Genomic DNA, 21,352 nt, shown 5'->3' on the forward strand with positions numbered 1-21,352 from the left:
ATCAGATAGGAAAAAAGAAACACATTCAATTCTTTATTACAATTGAAGCAAAGCCCCCTCCCCTCCCCCTAATGGGGCTATACATAGCTCTAGACTACATACAAAGTTAGCATTGTTTTGCAAGTTTGCACTTATTTCTCCCCCAACAATTATAACATATTGCCAAATGAAGGTGATTTGGTTAAATCTGTTAATGTGTGAATTAGTTTGTCAGCTAAGTTGAACATACCTCTCAGTGTACCTTTTAGGCTAGTGATCTTTTTAAATATACTAATTACTATGGATAATTTGACTTGTCAGTCATGAAAGTTTTACCTATTTGGCTGCTGGAAGTCAGGTGGATTCTTTGGTCAGAGGTTTTTAACTTGTCTGCCCACTGCAAGGCCAGTGGTTTTATGGCTACAAGTTTTCAGTATGGTTGCTTACAAATTAAAAATAATGTAAACCTACAGGTTAAGCAAACTTCAGTATACCACCCTATGGAATATCTGGGTTTTTTTTTGGGGGGGGTGAGCACAATTGCAACAGCAGTGATTATTATATTTGCATAGAGTAATTGATGTATAGAGTAACTTCAGTATACCACCCTATGGAATATCTGGTTCCATTATAGGGGTTGGGGGGGGGGGGGGGGGGGGTTGAGCACAATTGCAACAGCAGTGATTATTATATTTATATTTGATTATTATATTTGCATAAAGTAATTGATTACTATATTGAAAGGGAAATCAATAGTAAATGATCGGCTTTTGTCATTAAGTTGTTGCCAGAAAATAAACACTTTCAGTCAATGCATATTTTAGTGCTATTCATACATATATTAATTACTACCTTAAAAAAGCATTCTGGCTCCTTCGAAGGGGACCAGATATACACCCAGCAACAGGCTATTTAAAATAACTTTGCCGAGAAAACCAAAAATTTAACAAGTCAAAGAGTAGGCAATATTTTTGTTTCTGGAATCAGTTTAGTATTTTTATTTTCCAGAACAAAACACTGTAAAATTCTGGAAACCACTTTAAAATATTATAAAAGAACTTCTTATAGATGGATATTTATTGCAAAACAAAAGCCTCCTTGAGCCATGGCAAAAAAAGAAAAAATACAAATACCTGCACACAAAATTATAACACATGATAGTAACACACATAACAATAAAAAGACATGGCACACAGCAGTAACAATTAAATAACATACAAAAACAAAAATAACAGTACACATAATAAATATTAGATATTTTAGACATTTAATGCTATGAAGCCACAAGGGTCATGGCTACAAAAAATTACAAACAAGCAAAAAACAGTTTACACTGTTTATCATTCCTAAGTGTCAACTGCTTCAATTTACCCACCCCCCTAATGAACAAATATTTTAGCCAAATTTTCTGGTCCACATCTGGAAATGGTATTATTAATTGTTTTGGAATGTTTTACAGAAGTTTCCAGAATTTTACAATTTTCATTCTGGAGAATAGAAATAGTAAACTGATACTCAATCTACTTTCCAAGGTTTTACAAACAAATTTCATAGTCATTCAACAATTGAAGTGGTGATTAGCTGTCCAACTACTCTACAGTCTAGGCTATTTGGAAAGAGTGTTGATTGGGGAACTCAATGGTGCTAGGTTACTTTTTTCTATTATAGTGTTTTTCCTCAGAAAAATGTACTAAGTCCTAGGTTAGTAGCTAGATCCCTCAGGAGGAAATACTAGAAAATTCTAAAGACTAATCAAAAACAATTCTAGTTTATCTAGTTTACCACAACCTACACCAGACGAACTTTTTTCATCACTGGAGCATCACAAGGATGGAAAATCCTTATATCACTCCAAGCTGTGATTTAAGGTAATTAAGGTAATAATACTTGCTTCTCTCATTCCTAAAAGCTCTTCCCTTTACTTTACAAACACCCCCTAATGAGCAAATATATAGCCCATGGCGGCCCATGGAAAATTTTCCAAGGGGATTCAGACACCAGCAAGCTCTGATGGGTGGGAGCAAGGGAATATATTTTAGGATACATTTTCTTAGGAATAAGTTGCTTTTTAAATACAGTAGAAAGAAAAAATCTCAAATGAAAAGAGTAATTAATTTTACATCAAAAATGAAACAAAACAGCAAGGATTCGTGGCAAAGGGGTCAATCTATTGAATCTTTTAATTTTTTTGATCATCATGAATTATAATGTATTATCATTATAATGAATTATAAGTATAATATATATATATATATATATATATATATATATATATATATATATATATATATATATATATATATATATATATATATATATATATATAACTTCGAAGACTACACTGCCTTTCCATGACGAAAGTAAAACAGTTCAAAATAGGGATGAAATTTTTAATTGACAGTGAACAGATGTAAAATCTTTTAACTGGATATTTTGAACACATATACAGTGTTCATCATCAGCAGTAATTGTTTTTAAACAAAACAGCAAGGATTCCTGGCAAAGGGGTCAATCTGTTGAATCTATTAATTTTTTTGATCATCATGAATTATAATGTATTATCATTATAATGAATTATAAGTATAAAATATATATATATATATATATATATATAACTTCAAAGACAACACTGCCTTTCCATGATGAAAGTAAAACAGTTCAAAATAGAGATGAAATCTTTCAATTGACAGTGAACAGATATAAGATCTTTTAACTGGATATTTCGAACGCATATACAGTGTTTGTCATCAGCAGTAAAACTTACTGCTGATGATGAACACTATATGTGTTCGAAATATCCAGTTAAAAAATTTTATATCTGTTCACTGTCAATTAAGAGAATTCATCCCTATTTTGAACTGTTTTACTTGCTAATATATATATATATATATATATATATATATATATATATATATATATATATATATATATATATATATATATATATATATATATATATATATATATATATATATATATATATATATATATATATATATATATATATATATATATATATATATATATATATATATATATATATATATATATATATATATATATATATATATATATATATATATATATATATATATATATATATATATATATATATATATATATATATATATATATATATATGTATTTATATATATATATATATATATATATATATATATATATATATATATATATATATATATATATATATATATATATATATATATATATATATATATATATATATATATATATATATATATATATATATATATATATATATATATATATATATATATATATATATATATATATAAATACTCCAAAAAGCATGTCTTTAAGCCATTTCCTACACCTTAGAATAGGCTAGAGAAGGATTTGAGATAAGACCTCAAAAACAGCTTCCAATGAGGTATTTTAGGCCCTAGAAGCTTCGTTCACCTGTCCCAGATCAACAGCTTTCCAATATTTCAAAAGCTACCAAAGCAGGGTTTTCCCAAGATCTTCACTTTTCAAAGGGTCAATATTCCTGTATAGATACCATGTTTTGATGGTATAATGGGAATGTAAAATATACCTTTTTAATAACAGGACAATTCTCCCTCATGAAATGAAATCTCATATACCTTCAGACATTTAAAAAATTACAGAATAGAAAAACAAAAATTAAGTTTAACTTTAAAATACAGCTGTCACATTGACCCTCTTTCTTTTCATTTTCAAATACAACTGAACAAAATGAACAGGTTCAAAACAAAATTACTAACCACAAGGAAACTTTATAAAACAGTTTGTGGTAAGGAACATGAAGCAAGAAATACTACAAATATATAAAAATATTAAGTATTTTGTTAACCACCAAGAGCAACAAGCTAGAGAAATTCGCCTAATTTTCAATAAAAAAAAAAAGGGATAACACCCCCAAACAAGCATGCAATCTTGATAAAAATCACATTATTAGATTCATCATATCAGAGAACCCTGCCACAGAGGTTTCAAGTCTATCTACAAAAATATGGAGTTTTAAATTTTTTCCAGAAGGATGTTTATGCATGTTTATTTGTTTGTTTGTTTTTTTTTTTCTCAAGGGTGATTGTATACAACCAAAGATCCTATAAAATCAGGAGAAAGCTTCTTTGAATAGATTGTAAGTTCTAGGACTCTTTTCAAGCAACTAAAAGGAATGTACCATTCTATGGCAACATACTATGATTTTGACCCAAAGAGGACAAAGTTTCTACTAACTGAAAATTATAAGATAGCTGATTGTTTTGAAAGTATCAAAAAACTGTATTTTATGCTTACCAGTTTCAGAGGAACTAATACCACATACCAGCGTGTTTGTTCCTGAAAAGTTGCATGGCAAAAGTTAATGTTGATATATATCTTAGTGCTTGATTTAACTAAGTTGAAGGAAACTGATATATAATCCCTTTTGATTCCAAGGATTTTTTTGGTGTATGCCTTTATTACTGGTGTGGAGGGGGGAGGGGAGAATGTAGAATGTAGCATACACCATTACATTCACATGCCAAGCAGCATAGATGTAGAAAAGGTGAGGCAATCCATCATGAGCCTTGCCAAGAAATTTCTTCCCTCAAAATATTGCTAATATTTTTCTTTTTCTATTAATATAAGGTATAAGATCTCAATGTATTTAAACATTTGAGAACCCTATTATAAACTCTGTGATGGCTTCAAACTGACATATGACCATAACTCACATACAAGTTCCACTTATATGAATAATATTCTCTTTTCCCATCTGCAATTCTATAGTACAATTATTATTAAGGACTTATTCAACCAAACTACTGTTTATTGCAAATTTTGACAATATATCTGAATTATGCCTAAAACTTTAGCTGCAAACCAAGATTTTTAAGCAGAAAAACTGAAAAAGCAGGGTGCTAAAAATTAATTTAAAATTTATTTATATACAAATTAAAAGCAAGAAACTAAGAGTTAGGGATTGGTAGTAAAAAACTAAGAGTTAGGGATTGGTACCCCATAGCATATCTTGGTAAGCCTGGACATGATTTGAATAATAATAAGAAATTAGATTCCATGGGGGAAGAATTAATTTCAAGTGCTTTTGGGAATGATTTAAGTAATTGATAAAGGATCTTTTATTGTATTTTCAGAATTTTATAGTATTTCCTTTATAGTAAGCCTAACTGTAAATTAATACTCAAATATATTTACCCTTTGAATTTAGATAGGCCAACTCTTTGTTTTCAAATTAATTTAAAGGCAAACAAGCAAAAAGCATTGGGAGAATTCATGAAGTACATGTGATTTGAGCTATTTATTTGCACATTAGGGAGGAAGAGGTGAAGTAAAATGATGTGCTTTTAACAAGGATATTATATTTTTAAAGTGGTTTTTAGAATTTTTTTGTGTTTCCTTCTGAGGGGGCCCACCACTAAACTAGAATCATGTGATTACTAGGTCTACATTATTACTACATTTTTTATCTATTAGTAAGTTACCAATTACCAAAAATTGGGCTGAGACTCAGTGATGCTAATTGGGTGAAGGCTATCTATGCCCCCCTTCCCAAAAAAAGTGTTTGTGTCTTCCCTAATATTTTCAAAATATACTTTTTATGTTTTGATTAAAGAATGCCCTTTTTAGCATTTGAATAAAAAAAAAAGGTAAAAGACATGAATAGTAGGTCTTAAGGAAACATTCTGGAAAAATTGACCCATTTTTAGATTGTTAATATTATGCTCATATTTACAGTTTTGTTTGGGCTTTTGACATTCATCCCTGGCTCCCCTCTAATGGTCTCATACACCCTTTAGCCATAGAAAAAATAACCAAAAGCAATAAATTTCTGGTAAATGTAGCATAATTCATATTATTGACTTACCAATAAAGTGAACACACAACTAGATGCCTTTTTTATGCTCTTTACAAATATAATAATTGCTTCTATTGCAAATTCGAATTTAAGCACTTTTTGACCTGACCTAACCTAACTGTAAATAATTTTGGCACTAAGAAAATATAGTAGGCCTATTATTTTGCCAAAAATGACTGAGAAAATGGTGCAGAGAAAATGCATTATTATTTTTTCGAAAACAACCAATAACTCATACTTTAATGAAAAATTCATCATTTTTAAGAGTTCAAAAAGTGCTTAAATTTGAAATTGTAACAGAACCAATTATTATATTGTTAAAGAGCATAAAAAAGGCATCAAGTAGCATATTCACTTTATTGGTAAGTCAATAATATGAACTGTGATACATTTACCAAAATTCTTACTTGATAGTATTCAGCAAGGATCAATGGACTGTATTTCCTTGTTTTTCCTACTTTAATCTGTTGAACTGTAATCTAAGTGTAATGTAAGTTTAATCTGTGTTGAATCAGCTTTTTTTAGGCTAGTTAGACATTATCCTACTTTTTTCTACATAGCCTAGGGTTATGCTATGAGGCCATAAGAACACAGTTTTTATATTAACTGCCCATAAGAGGGCAGTAGAATTAAATTCTAGCTAATTGACTTCTTGCTATCTCAGAAAGGGTTTAGGTTAGGAAAATGAAACTTTCAGGGATGAATCTATTTGTCAATAACAAGAACAAAACCAAAAAAATTAGCATAAAATTGGCAGTCAAAAAATGTGTCAATTTTTTTCTAGGATGTCTCCTTCTGAAGAGCTAATATTATTGAACCTAGCAAAAAAACAAAACTGTCCCCCCTCGTAGGATTAGAAAATAAATTCCCCTCTTTCCAGAGTTTTTGTGAGTTGGTATTAGCGCTGAGGATCATTTAATCAAAAATTTGCAACCCACCCCAAAATAGGATAGACTAATTTAAAATCATTGGTAATAGGGTGTGTTGCCCATTTTAAATCTTAACTCATCGACCTTAAAAGTGGTAAACAGTACTTTCTTGGGAAAAAAAAATATACTTCGTAACTAGTCTCTGTAGTTGACAAAACATACAAGAAAAACTTACTAATGAAAATTCTTTCTTCCTGAATAAACATTAGTCATGCAACCAGATTTGCAAGTGCCATCTATAAATATATAATTTGAATGTTAAGTGTGGCCTCACACTTGTGTGCCACGATTAATTGCACATCCCTGGTAATAGAAAAAATTTGGTGGGCTATCGTTTCACCCGTCATGGTTGCCCCCTTAGGGACTTAAACTTCGTCCTTTTCAATCGTTGACATCAGGATAAAGATTTGGAACAATATCTAATATAATCTAGTCGGTATTATAAAGCTATCAGTAACTTTTCAGGATCTAAATATCATAGATGAAACTCTATTAATTATTACGAAACTGCCTCATTGTTTCACGTTATCGTTTGTACGCGTTGCGTAAACACTTAATTCTATGTTACAGTGAATATGGGTACACCAACTAGCAAAATTTACAAACGCCTCAGTGCTTTCATTGTTTTACGTTATCGTTTGAACCCATTGCGATAACACTTAATTCTAGGCTACAGTGAGTATGGTAGGCTACACCAACTAGCAAAAGTTACAAACCCCTCTTCACTGAAGATGGTTTAGCCTAATAGACGATTATTACTTACAAGTCCCCTACATGGCTTACCACTGGAACCAAATTGGTCTTACCATCAAATACACCGGAAACAAATAATAGGTACATCAACTAGCCAAAGTCGCAAAACCCTTATTGCCGAAGATGATTATGGTCTAACAGTCGACTGTTGCTTATAATTCCTCTACTTGTCTTACAATTGGTATCGGCCTATTTTTGGTTTCAGCGTGTACACTACTGCTGAAGTTATCAACCCCTTGAAACTTTCAAATTAGTATATCTCATGAAGGAATTTTTGTACCAAAAAATGTATGATATATACTTTGATCAGCTCATCAAGAGCTATCGATTGCCGTCGAAAAAAATTCTATTTGTCTTAGTTCAAAAGTTGATTTTTTTTTTGCCGTAGGCCAACTTTTTAATGTCACCACTTAGAAAGGTGTAAAGGATAAGGTCCAATTTCTTTAGCAATGACAGAACTTTTAAAGTTTAAGAGGTACATCTGAGAATATTTCTCTACTACATCTGAGAACATTTCTCTATTTTTTGCTTCTGTAAATGTTTCTATTTATCACTCAAAGAAGATAAATTGACTGTGGGGCCGGATAACTGCTGCATATATTTAACACTTATAGATTTTAGTCCATCTTCTATTTGAAAGTGGTGCCTGCCTGCTTGCCTGCTAGAGCGGAGCTTTCCACTCGAAAGCAGAAACATGGTTTTATGAAACGAAAGCTTGGCTGCAAAACTTTAGATACTCCTCTCTGACATAGAATATATAACTCCACTTCACTTCGCATACCATAGACTCTGGCTCGTGGACAAGCAAAAACTATCCTTTTTGGCCCCAGGCAAGAGTTCTACGGAGCTTTCCAAAATGTAATGTCATATTCGTCAATCCGGCCTGAGGTCTACACTTTCCGTAAAAGCCGCACAGGTTAGACCCTTACAAGTTTCCAGGAATAAGCTGAGATCGGCGGCATAGGAAAAAAATAAATAAAAAAACAACAAAAAAATGGGACAAAACCAAAGTGTTGCTCTCGCAACACCATTCTATGGTCGAAGCCTCCCTGACCTCTTTTACCTTTGAATCGATTTAACCAAATGATCCCAACTATAAGGGCTCCGAGTGCGAAAAGTTCCTCAACCAGTTGTAAATCGATATTGAAATTGTTTAAAAAAATAAGTTAAGAACTTCCAATGAAGATGTTTACCTTCAGCTAGGCGTAGGACACCCTCCATTTTCTGCAAATTTCAGTAGCCTCCATTGTTCTTTTTCTAATGTACACTTTTAGATCGTATATGATCAACTTAAACCAGATTAGCTGAACACTTAGGTCCTCCAAGAGTGAGGCTTATACTTCAAGTATTTCTTTAATAGTAGACAACCCTTCAAGGGTACCATTTGCCCCTTTACACTTTGCCTCTCCTCTCGCGGTATTCCATTCAAATTCCTTCTCAGGCTGAAAAGCATAGCTCTGTATTCGAAAAGAGAAGCATATCCATATTGGCTATTCTGAATGATATTGGGGTTATAACTGGCATTAAAAATTGTACAAAGAAATCGTCATTCTTTCTGTTGGTATAATTACCAGCAATAGCCGAAAATCTTGCTGCTCTTTCCTATTGGCGGCAGATGCTAGGTGGTTTAATCATTCTCATGAACAAGTAGATTCCGGGGTGCTTCTCGATTTCGTTTTTGATCACCTTCAAACTGATTCCTTCTTTCTGCATTGCATGCAGATTAGTTTAATCGACCAAATTTTCATCATAGAGCCGTCAAACATTAGTTGAATTATTCGAAAAGGGTCACCAGATCAGAAACAAATTGTAAGGAAGAGGCAAATTCTACTCTGTTTTGTAGAGGCTGGTAGTTTTTCCATCTCCATTTTAGCCTGTTTGAGGTTGAGCAAAAGCAACTTCATTATCCAACTTGTTCTCCGTGAATTTCTTCAACAGTAACTGTGGCAATTGTTTTTTTTTTTTTTTTTTTTTTCAGTGCCGCTACCTCTTTATATTTCTACAAAAAGCACGAACTTTCTAACCTCAAGTAGCATGCAAACTCAATTTTCCGCTAAAAACAACTTACTGCTGAAAGACCTAAAGTATTGGTAATGCCAGCTGTTAAAGCTCTTTTGAAAGCACGCTACATACAATATCAACATTCCATGTCTATAGTAAGCAGAATTGGAGTCATTAAGTAAACATAGGGAACGCCATAGACCAGTCTTAATTATTACGCCAAATGGAATCCCTCGTCATCCTATCACCCTGTAGGGACCAAACGGATTACTTGAAACAGTAATATTGACGTTTTACTTGATTATGTACAGTGAATATTTTTAAATGAATCACGATTAACAAATAAAAAAGCGAGAAAAAAGTGTCCTTTAAAACCCCCCGAATAGGTTAAAAATAAATAAAAAAACATCTTTTTCAACTAAAAGCAATTAAAACTTAAATCGAACAGAAATCATTCCGTATATGAGAGAAATGTCCCATCCTCATCTCTCGCCCTTTATACCAAAGTTCTTTAAAAATACTTCTCATTCAAATTCAATTACCCTTGTGCTTGAGCAGTTTTTCTAAAAGAATTGTGGCAAAAAGTAAAAAATTACAGCATATAGAGCGAGAAATGAGGAAGGACACCCCCTCTCATGCACAGAATAATTTTTCTTCGTTTAAAGTTTTAATGTAGCTCCTTACTCTCACGTGAAAAAAACTTGTTTATTAATTAGCTTTTGACTGTTTTTCAAATCGCTCAAGTAAATCCCTTACCCGTGCAAAATTGCTCCTGGTAAATTTCCTCGGAACTTTCCTTTCCACAGAAAATTCTACTCGTAGATTCCCCTCCCCCAAAAAGTCCGTATATCTAGCCATAACAAATACCCTATCAAACAGTTCGTGGTAACAAAATGTAAGTAAGGAGCGATGCGGCTCAATAATATTCAGAACTCTAAGAAACAGAGTCTTGATAACAATAGGTACATCAAAAGAATAGAATTTTGATGCTAATTCAAAACATGTAAAATTCATGAAGTTTAATGGCACCCATTAAAAGTTAAGAGCCTGAGAAAATTTGTCAATTTTTGAAAGAGGGAAACACCCCAAAAACACCAAGTTATCTTAATGAAAGTCATTCCAAAGGAATTAGCATGCCAGAGAACCCACTGAAGAGATTTCAAGCTCCTATGCACAAAATGTGGAATTTTGCATTTTTTGCTAGAAGAAAGATCACGGATGCGGTTTTTTACCCCAGGCGTGATCATCCAGTATCCAACCAGTGATCATTGAAGAGCGGGAGAGGGCTCATTTGATAGGAAATTAAAAAATTGAATGCCCTTTTAAGTGACCAAAAATATTGGATGGCAGCTAGCCCACCTCCCACGCTCTTTTTTTCCCGAAGTCGCCCGATTAAAATTTCGATTTACGTGGGAGGATGATCTTTCCATGGAGAATTTAAAATACGGGAAGGGAATTTTCCATGGAGGGGGAGCTGGATTTCCCGGCATTATTTAAAAAATGATCAGAAATTAAATTAAAAAAACAAGTTCTTTCAACTGAAAGTAAGGAGCAACATTAAAACTTATAACGAAGAGAAATTATTATGTATATGAGGGAGATTGACCCCTCCTCGACACCTCGCTCTTTACGTTAAAGTTTTAATTTTGTCCATTCTTTAATAACGACCCCGGAAACACAAGGCTCGTTTAATTAGAACAATAAAAAGCTTTTTTTTTGAAAGTACTAAAAAACTTTAGCGTAAATAGCAAGGTATTGAGGAGGGGTTAACCCCCTCAAGTACGTAATAATTTCTGTTCACTTTAAGTTTTAACGTTGCTCCTTACTTTCAGCTGAAAAAACTTATTTTTCTTTTATTTAATACAAAATATGGGCCACTTTCATAACTTACATCCCTTTCAACAGGGAACGGGGGCGGGGAGGAGTGTCACCCCCAGAGGCATAGTTATTGAGCCTTTTAACTATGGTGAGATACATGGCTATGTCAAAATTTTGATCAGACGTTTTTGGGAAAAAAGGGGGTGTAGGAGTTGCCCTCCAATTTTTACGGTGAATTAATAAGGGCACTAAAACTATTATTTTTTTATTTCTGTTCGAATGAGCCCTCATCTGATATTCAAGGACAACTGGCTCGATAAGATCATTCCTGAAAAATCCGTGATCTTTTTTCTGACACAAACACAAAATTCCACATTTTGTAGATAGCAGCTTGAAACATCTACAGCAGGGTTATGAGATATGCTGAATCTTATTACGTGATTTTTATTAACGTCGCTTGACTTTTTTGGGGCATTCTTCCCTTTTTCTAAAATCAGGCAAATTTTCTCAAGCTCGTAGCTGTTAATGGGTCGCATAAAATTTAGCGAAGTTTATATATTTGGAGTCAGCATAAAAAACCAGTTCTTTTGATATATTAACTGTTATGAAAATTCCTTTTTTAGTTTTGTTGGCTTTTTTCTCCTCACTTATTTTTTGATTACATATTACTATGAGTTTTCGGTGGGTTTCAGTGGGGCAGCAGCCTCAATCTTGTTTTTGGTATTCTCTGCTAATTTCAGCCTGACTACCTTTTTTTGTTAGCGGGAACGGAGGCAGGGTGTTGAGTAAACTTTAGTTTTTCAGTCATAAAGATTGGAAATTTTTCCATCCCGTAAAAACAAAAAGGGATGTCCTGCTTTTTAATATAAGTTGACAGTTGGGGAGAACTAAATACAGCTTAGGTCAAGTCATTGTTACATCCGAGGACTTAGTCAAGACTTTTGCCCATAGCCAAGGACTTTGCTTGCTTTTGTGCCGAGTCAGAACCTAACTTGTTCCCTCATCGTCTAACTGAAATTTGAAGCTTATACTTGGCTTGTTTTTGTACTAAGTTAGGAATTCACTAATTTTCGAAAGAGTCTTGACTTACTGCATTTTACACTGATGTCCGACATTCTACAGGTTAGAATAAGCTTCTTTTTGCGCTGAAATAGGAATTAGGTTACTTTAGACTAGACCAGGACATGGCTCGTCTTCGCAGTGAAGCAGGACATAGCCTGTTTTTGCACAGAGTCAACTCATTTTTGAACCAAACCAAGACTTAGCTAGTTCTTACAAATAATCAGGACTTTGCTCACTTATGAACCCAGTTACGACTTCATTTTCTCAACGCATCAAGTTTTGGACCCTTTTTCAGGTCTTAAATTTTTAAAACCATTTTTGTCAGTTTTTTCTTTTGTGTACGAGGGGTCCACCCGTCCTTTCAATTATGATGCAAGTTACGAGCAGTTCAGAAAAATATTTTATGCCATTTTTCAGACATCATTTTCAGGCAAACTAATTTTTTCTTCAATTTTTTTTTCCATTGGGGGCTGCAATGCCCAAGGATTTACGGATAAAGTTTCAAAAGTGATTAAACAAAGTACTTCATACAATTCTTTTGAGGAATGAGGGGGGGAGGCTCGTACATCCAACCTTAATATTTTTTTATGCATTAGCATCCCTTTGCCTAGAAACCTAGGAAAGTAACGTTTGAGTAATTAAAAAAAGGGTCTTTTTGGGGCCCCCTTTTTGGGTGAAGCGATGCATTAAAAAAATTCTTGTCATTGGGATGAACCAACATTATTTTTCTTGACCCATGGGCTAAAGAATTTCAAGACATTTGAAAAGGAAACTTTTCCTCGCCCTTTTTGGATACCATATTTGGGGACCCGTGCCCCATTCTAGAATATTTTTGTACATTTAGGTCCTTTTGGCCAGAGAACTTATGGGTGTGAGTTAAACATATAATGAAGAGAGCTATATTTTTATCCTATGACCAAATACTTCCAAGTTCCATTTTTCGATACTAGTATATTTGAAACAGTCAATTTTGTTCCCTTAGTCAAATGTGCAATAAAATTTCGTTAATTTCTATATAATCAATTAAATGAAAGATGAAGAAACGGCACTAGACTTCATAGTCCGGGTCAGTCGTGCTGATATCCGTTTCGTGGTCCTTCAGTCAGGAGTTGCAAAAGGGGTTAGGGGCTAACCAGTTCCTAATTAAATCAGTTCCTTTCAGAGCTAATTAAATCTATTCCTTTCAGATGTTCTGAAAATCAGAAAGTTAATTAAAACTCTCAATTTAAACTATTAATTTTATTTCTGTAAAGCCAAAGTAAAACTCAGGTCTTTTGAAGGGTTTGAGATAGGCCTACAGTAATGTTACATTTGTTTGTGCTAATTTCTGTTTGTCTGAAGTTTCATTTATTTATTATGATTTATTGCATCTTGTTCAAAGCTCAGCTTGCTCATTTCAAACTTAAAATTCGCTCTTTATTTTTCAAGAGATAATCCATTTTTAGAATTCAAAAAAAAAAAAAAAAAAAAAAAAATTGGGAAGACATATCCGAAGAATAAGATAACAAGTAAAACAAAGGAATTGCAGCACACAAACTTTAACATAAAGGCACAGAAATATGATTTGTCCCAAGAAGTACCGTTGTTTCCTACATTATTTGAAATGAATACGATTCAGCAGATGTGACAGGTGAATGAAGAAAAGCTATGACGGTCCTTTTTTCAAAGTTTTGTTATGCCCGTACATAGTTGAGAGGAAATCCCCCCTCCCCACAGAAAAAAGATTAAATACAAATACTATGAGAAAAAACTGTTAAGCTTCTAAACATCTCAAATCATAATAGGCGCAAATTTTATACGTATTTATAGATAAGGACAGAGCCCCCCCCAATATTTGATTGTTTTCAGAATTGAGCGGAGGATTACGATAATGTTCTGACCTTAAAATAGGTATTTCAGTTTTACCAACTACAACAATTTTTTAAACTAAGATGAATCACCGATAAAAATACTCAAATGAATGTAGTTCTGTAGATTTGGATAAATCCTTGGTAAATAATAAAATTGAATTAAAGAACCATTAAATTATTAACTACTAATTTAATTTAAATTCTGGGATGGATGCTCCACATTTCATTTTATTTATTTTTATTTGGTTATTTCAAATTTATTAGGGGTTTTGTTTTTTGTTACAGAGATTTGAACAGCCATCTTTTTATTCCGGTATCTGGAGATAGTGTTATCCATTTATTGTTGAGTGTATAACCCACGCACGAGTTATACTAACTGCGGGTCATTAATTTGATAGTTTTGTGAAAACATTTGTCATTGATTAATAAAGAACTTGAATAGTAAAAATAAACCATACAAAAGAACACATATACACGCAAAATGAAAACTTGAGTTTTTCTAGTTGTCTTTTGCAGCATCTACTGCTAAGAACATTGCAGCTTTTGAACTGCTATAGTTAATGACCAGTAAAATATTTAGATTTCACGCTGTACTTACCAACCTCCTCCCGCTCACGGTAGGGAGAGTGCAGTTCTATCTTTTTATCATTTTTCATGAAATATGTCTTTTAGGCTTGTGATAGGCATATTATACATAAATCAATAACACTTTACTAACAAACACTGGACGTCCAGCAATAGGTATTTTAGATACATTAAGGACGTTCATGATTTAGCTGCATTACACCCTAATACAACTTAAAGGCTTTCCTATCTTTTATTAATTTCATTCAGTGATATGAAGTACGATCCTTTAATCCTGATTATTTTCACTCATCCTATTTTAAATGAAGAAGTCAAGAAAACTGAATATAAAGATACAGAGCATAGAAAAAAGCTAATTTTTGTACTTCCTTCCCTTCAACCTTAGCCCAATTTGGGCCAAGGCAAGAAGCGTTAAGTTAGAACGCTTAAGGAAGATATAAAATGAACAAATACCAAATAGCATTAACTACCATCACACTAAATCTCGATGAAAACTTAAGAAGGAGAAGAAAAAAAAAGAAGACACACTGACGCATTAATATGCAATGGAACAGAATAAAAGTTAACAAGAGTATTACTTAAGGAAACGATTTTCTTAATGTATGAAAACTAACAAAAAGAAGAAGATTTCAAATTTACGACACGAAAAATTATAACTTCTCAACCAAACTAAGTTTCTTGAAGCGTAAATAGCCAACTGATGCAAATGGATCCTGGCTGTGAATAACGAATTCAGCTTCATCAACAACAATTCGATGCTTATACAAAGGGCAGTCAAGAGCGAGAGTCTCGTATTCTCCACCTTCTCCACAAACGTTAAGTCCATATTTCTCAGCCTTAAAAAAAAAAAAAAAAAAAAAAAAAAAAAAAATGCTTATCTAACATAACAGTATAAGAGATGGGCAGACTACGAAATGAGAGAAGGAAGGAGAGGAATAAGAGAGAGCGACAGAGAGAAAGAGAAAAAGAGGAAATAAAAGAGAGAGAGAGAGAGAGAGAGAGAGAGAGAGAGAGAGAGAGAGAGAGAGAGAGAGAGAGAGAAAGAAATGAAAATATTTTTCATTGATTGGCACTCAATCAAAATAGCTTATACAAAATCGCATAGTAGATGGAAAAGAGACAACCAGTATGAAGATAAGATAACATATAAGATAATATATTAATCTATAAAAAAAATCTCTACCGCGAGCCCACAAAGGGCCGATTTCAGACTTCGGAGTCAACAAATCATATAGTTTCACTAAAACTGGCAAAAATGCTAAAAACAATAACGAAAAAGAAAAATCATAGTGAATAATCATTTATGAGTCAATAATTAAGCAGTAATAGGTCAATTAAAAACTTAAAAAAGTAAAAACTGGTCAAACTAAACTTAAACAAATGCAAGTCAAAAAAAGAATTAGAAGAGACATTAAAAAAGGGGAAGGAGGCAAAATAAGCGAATAAATACAAAAAAGAACAAGATATATATATATATATATATATATATATATATATATATATATATATATATATATATATATATATATATATATATAAAGTATACAAAGAGCAAATAAGTGCTACAACCTGGGCAAAACCATCAGCCAATCAAAAAAAGGAAAAAAAGAGAAACTAGTGGGGTATTTATTCATTTTTTCTGTAATGAAGGGGACAAAAAGTTTTTTCATACCTGAAAGTAATGCAGCGAATGGGAGACAAAATAGGGATAGGCTCAGAAACAGCTTAAAACAGCCGTAATCTGGATGGGGAGTGACGAATGCAAAAAGGAGGCACAACGAAAACCTTCTTCGCTCAAGGGTTTCCAAACTAGCTTTTTTTTTTAGGAGAAGAGAGTATAGCACCTTGCCGTCTTTGAAAATTATTCGCAAGGCTCTTTTTTGGATTGATTTATTTTTTCCGACTCTTCGCGAGAGATACCAGGGTGCCAAACTGGACAAGCATATTCGAGATCCAAGCGGACAAAAGACGTGTAAACCCTCAAGCAGTGAGAAGGGGGGGACACTAAATTTATTTTTTCTCTACTGAAGTGATGCGTTTATTAAAACTATACATACTACTAAATACTGTAGAATGTGCAATGAGGACTGTAGTATAGGATACGGCATTAGATTTTACAGTCCGTACCGGCGGTGCTGATCTCCGTTTCTTGGCCCTTCAGCCAGGAAGTGCAACTGTAGTATACAGTTACTACAGCCAGGACTGTAGTATACATAGTTTTAATAAACGCATCACATCAGTAGAGAAAAAATTTCCAGTTTTGGATGAGCTACAGCTTAAGATCTTACTTATGGCGCTTAAGTCTAACGCCTAAGTTCAATCAAGGGTGTAAGAAAATAGGACAAATATTAAAAAGCCAGAATTTTGGGTGCCCTGGTCTTTTCTCAAGAGAATCTCTATGAGATAATTTGTGGTTGAAGAGAGTACTGTTTGAACCCAGAATACAAAAACTTAGAAAATTTTATCTTTTTTAGCTTTTATTAAGGAAAAATAATATCAAGCCCACGGTGTTGGCTACAGTAAAGACCGAAGCTGCTTGAACACAATCTCCCTAGAGGATTCTTAGGTTTAACTGTAGATCCCACAAGTAAACTAAGTGCCTTGTATATTAGGCAAGAATAAGAATGTGGAGCTTTTTGAGCTTGATACTAGATGAAAAATTGACGCAAGAAGTTTGATAAAAGTAACGAAAAAAACGAATTATTGGAAGCATTAAATTTACAGTCTTCAAAACGAAAAATTGTGCTTTGCGCAAGGCAAAAACTATAACTAAACAGCAGTTCTCCAAAAGACGTTATACACTTATAATACTTCGTCTTTTTTTTCGTTTTCGCTACATCTGAGGATAGAAAATGTGTCTCCATGCAAGTTTCATGATTTGCATTTATGCAACTGTTATAAACAATTATATAATGACTCAGCTTTGTAGTTATTAGTAAAGTGTTACTGTGGCTTACTCGGTGATAGGTACCAAACCAAATTGTTCTTAGGATGAAATACATTGCAAACAAATAATGTTTTTTGGGGGAAAGTTAACTTAGCAACAACTAGTACATGGCGCTTTTTCAGAAATTATAAAAAAAAATATTTTCCAAAACAAGTTTTCTGAAGACGAGTAAGAAACAAAATTATAGCCTCAAACGATAGAAACTCAAAAAATAAGTTAAATTTAAAGTTGTGTTGGCCCCGGGAAATATCCCAAGAATTTTCAACCGAATAAGAGTGGAACAAAGTTTTTTGGCCCTTTTTGGGTAGGTTAATAACTTTTTTCTAGATTTCTTTTACACTGCCGCTCCTGTTGACCCAAACACTAAAGCATGCAAATTTGAAGCCATGTAGAAAAGGAAATTATCACAATTTTGGCAAAATAAAATTTAGCCTCAGGTTATTGTTATGCATTGGAGTTCCTTTGACCCAGATATCTATGCATGTTATGGTGTTATGCTGCTGCTGCTGCAAAAAAATTATTTGCCCTTTTTCAGGACCCATTTTCGGCTGAACCAATATTTAGTTCTGCAATTTTCGGGTACTGATTCACCTATGACCAAAGGACTTCAGGGGTACAAGTTTTCAGCCGATCGAGAAAAAAATTTTCGTTTCATCTTCGGGGGACCTACGCTCCAGTCTAAAATTATTTTGTGCATTCGCATCTCCTTCGCTCATGGACTTTTGGATGCAACTTTCAAAACCCTCATCCCCTCCTCCAAACACGAAATTTGTAGCCCTTTTATTGGCCCAAAGCTCTCTCAAAACAACTTGATGACCCAAGCGTTTCCAAGACATTGAAAATGCACTATTTCGACAAATTAGGTACAAAATCGACACACATAGAGTTTCTCGATTAGCCTCGCTACTTTGCCATTCGTAGTAACATAGATTCTGAGTCCAAAAGGGGCTCATAGTGCAAAATTTTTTAAATGATTGAAGAACACTTTTAGCCCCACCACCAGTGAAAATTCAAAACCCTCTTGGCCCCAAGAATCTCCCTGAAAGTTTCAATCCCCCACGCCATTTCGAAGAAATTGCTCATACATCCCCTTTTCACCGGGGTACATATAGTGACTTTCGGCTTACCTTGTTGCTTCGCCGTTAACAGATTATTAGTTACACAAGGGCAAATAGCACAAAAACTTTTAGGAGGACCGGAAACTAAATTGTTTGGTCCTCTCATTTCCGACCGCATACACACAATTTGAAGTCCCCTTGCCCCGCTGCCTCAACACTCCTTGAGGATTTCAATTCGATTCCCAAGCTGTTACCGGAAATTCCAAATACGCTATTTTGATAACTTCGTAAATACAGTCTTTCAATTTGTGTCGCTGTTTCTGCGTGAAAACACGGTAGCTCGACACCAATAGGAAAATACCTAGGGAGCAGCACAAATGAGGGATGATTGGCGGCTATTTCTGGATACCTTATGTGTCTGGCGACTCAGGTAGAACAAGAACCTACAGTTCATTGTAAATAAAAAGTTCCCAGTGACTCGTAGCCCAAAAATTTTTAAAGGGGGATCAGAGAAAATTTTTTTTGGCCCTCCTTCACCCCCTTTCCCAAAAACAATTTTTTTTTAGGTATTCTATTTGATAACCTAGTCATACATAGTCTCTTTCAATTTACCTGGCTAATTCACTGTGAAAAATATAAGTCCAACAGTACCTCAGGGCACAAAAGCTTTCATTCGGAGCCCCCCTTTCCATCCTTCTAAAAAAAAAACCTTTTAATTCCTTTTAACTCCTCTTAACACCCTGAAAGTTCCAACTCGATGCCCCAAGCCCTTCCCAAGATATTGCAGATAATATATTTTGAAAACTCGGATGCACATAAGTGTCTCGAGGTACGCAGGAAATAATATACACCTGGTAAATTCTGCGGAATCTTGTTAAGGAAAGACCCCTAAGAGTTTCAAGCCGGTCGGATAGTCAAGATCAACGAAGCCCAGGTTTTCTACTGAAAACTATCTATGAACGATGGACGATTTATACAAATTAGGTTGGTTGCCTCCGTGGTTACGGGGACATCTGAAAATTTTAAGGGATGCATGGGGCACCCAGGGACATATTTAACGTAAGAGAAGGCCCTTAAGTCGTTTCCTTCCCATAAAAAGTGAGCTAGAACTTTGAACTTTGAAGCCCATCCCCAAGTTTCTACGACCAGTCCTTTCATATCAAATAGCCAGAAAAAATAGATGGGTGACAAATAGCTCCTTAATGAGTCAAAGTTAGTGCGTTGAATCGCTTGGGTGAGATTTCACGTTTTTGGGCACAGTAACATAGCGTCATCTTGTATAGCTTAACTAATGTATTTTAAAAATAAGAAGATTGATTGGCTCTCCCGAGAGAGAATAAAGTTGCTTTCAACAACATGATGGTATTTTGAAGAGTCTTCAAGGAACATGTAATCATTTTTTTTCTTTGAAGAAAAATCTATTTTTGGGACTTGTCATTTTAGAAGTTTCAAGAGGTTGACAACAACAGTCAAATTCATGGTCAAGAAATAAAACCGAAGTATTATCTCTGCAACACTTTCGTCGGTGAAGCCGACCAATGGCTGCTGCAGTACTTGCCACAGCAACGTAGTATTTTTTTTTTTTGTAGTTATTGACAGCTAACAGTTTTGTAAATCTCATTTTGAGAGGACTGAAAACCATGATTCAAAATTTGTGCAGAAAAATATTTACTATAGAAGGGGCTAAACACTATCCCTTTAAAAAAATTGTTTGGAACTAAAAGAATCAGAGAAAAAACTCATAAACGCTTTGAAATTAAAATATACTAAAAGATAAGGACGAAAGCCACCTTTTCGTCCTAAACATGAGACAAATAATAAAAAGATTTTGGAATTCAGAATCTTTACATGGTTCCCAGAAGATTTGTTTGATGATAATTTTAGGTATTCAAGAAAAGGGCATACTAGAATAGGATTAAAAGAAGGTGTAAAAAAAATTATTAAGGGAAGCAGGAGCTTCATAGGAGCGAGGTAAGTGTGAAACTATGAATAAGAAGGTGCGAAGGAGGATACTTTGCAGAAGCAAGAGCTTCATAGGAGCGAGGTAAGCGTGAAACTATGAATAAGAAGGTGCGAAGGAGGATACTTCGCAGAAGCAATAGCTTCATAGGAGTGAGGTAAGCATAAAACTATGATTAAGAAGGTGCGAAGGAGGATACTTCGCAGAAGCAATAGCTTCATAGGAGTGAGGTAAATGTGAAACTATAAATAATAAGGTGCGAAGGAGGATACTTCGCAGAAGCAAGAGCTTCATAAGAGTGAGGTAGGTGTGAAACTATGAATAAGAAGGTGCGAAGGAGGATACTTCGCAGAAACAAGAGCTTCATAGGAGTGAGGTAAGTGTGAAACTATGAATACGAAGGTGCGAAGGAGGATACTTCGCAGAAGCAAGAACTTCATAGGAGTGAGGTAAGCGTAAAACTATGAATAAGAAGGTGCGAAGGAGGATACTTCGCAGAAGCAAGAGCTTCATAGGAGTGAGGAAGTGTGAAACCATGAATAAG

General features: G+C 33.9%; 2 protein-coding genes across 7 annotated transcripts in view; both read right to left on the bottom strand.

The window, feature by feature from the left end:
• LOC136029228 (uncharacterized) overlaps positions 1–7,049 on the bottom strand; it is a 497,253-nt gene extending 490,204 nt beyond the window's left edge. For 3 of the 5 annotated variants that reach the window (XM_065707447.1, XM_065707443.1, XM_065707439.1), the window contains exon 1: positions 6,903–6,956. The gene's annotated coding sequence lies outside the window, so the exon portion shown is untranslated. Of the gene's footprint in view, positions 1–6,879 lie in introns of all 5 variants that reach the window. The other 2 variants (XM_065707441.1, XM_065707440.1) reach the window with 2 other exon arrangements.
• An 8,368-nt stretch (positions 7,050–15,417) lies between these two features.
• Positions 15,418–21,352, bottom strand: part of LOC136029230 (diphthine--ammonia ligase-like) — a 28,279-nt gene continuing 22,344 nt past the window's right edge. For both annotated transcript variants that reach the window (XM_065707449.1, XM_065707450.1), the window contains exon 5: positions 15,418–15,679. In XM_065707449.1, coding sequence (XP_065563521.1) covers positions 15,494–15,679 — 186 coding nt within the window. In that variant the 3' untranslated portion in view covers positions 15,418–15,493. The remainder of the gene's footprint in view (positions 15,680–21,352) is intronic.

The sequence above is a fragment of the Artemia franciscana genome, chromosome 7 (genome assembly GCF_032884065.1).
Source record: "Artemia franciscana chromosome 7, ASM3288406v1, whole genome shotgun sequence".
In the NCBI taxonomy this organism is placed as follows: Eukaryota; Metazoa; Arthropoda; class Branchiopoda; order Anostraca; family Artemiidae; genus Artemia; species Artemia franciscana.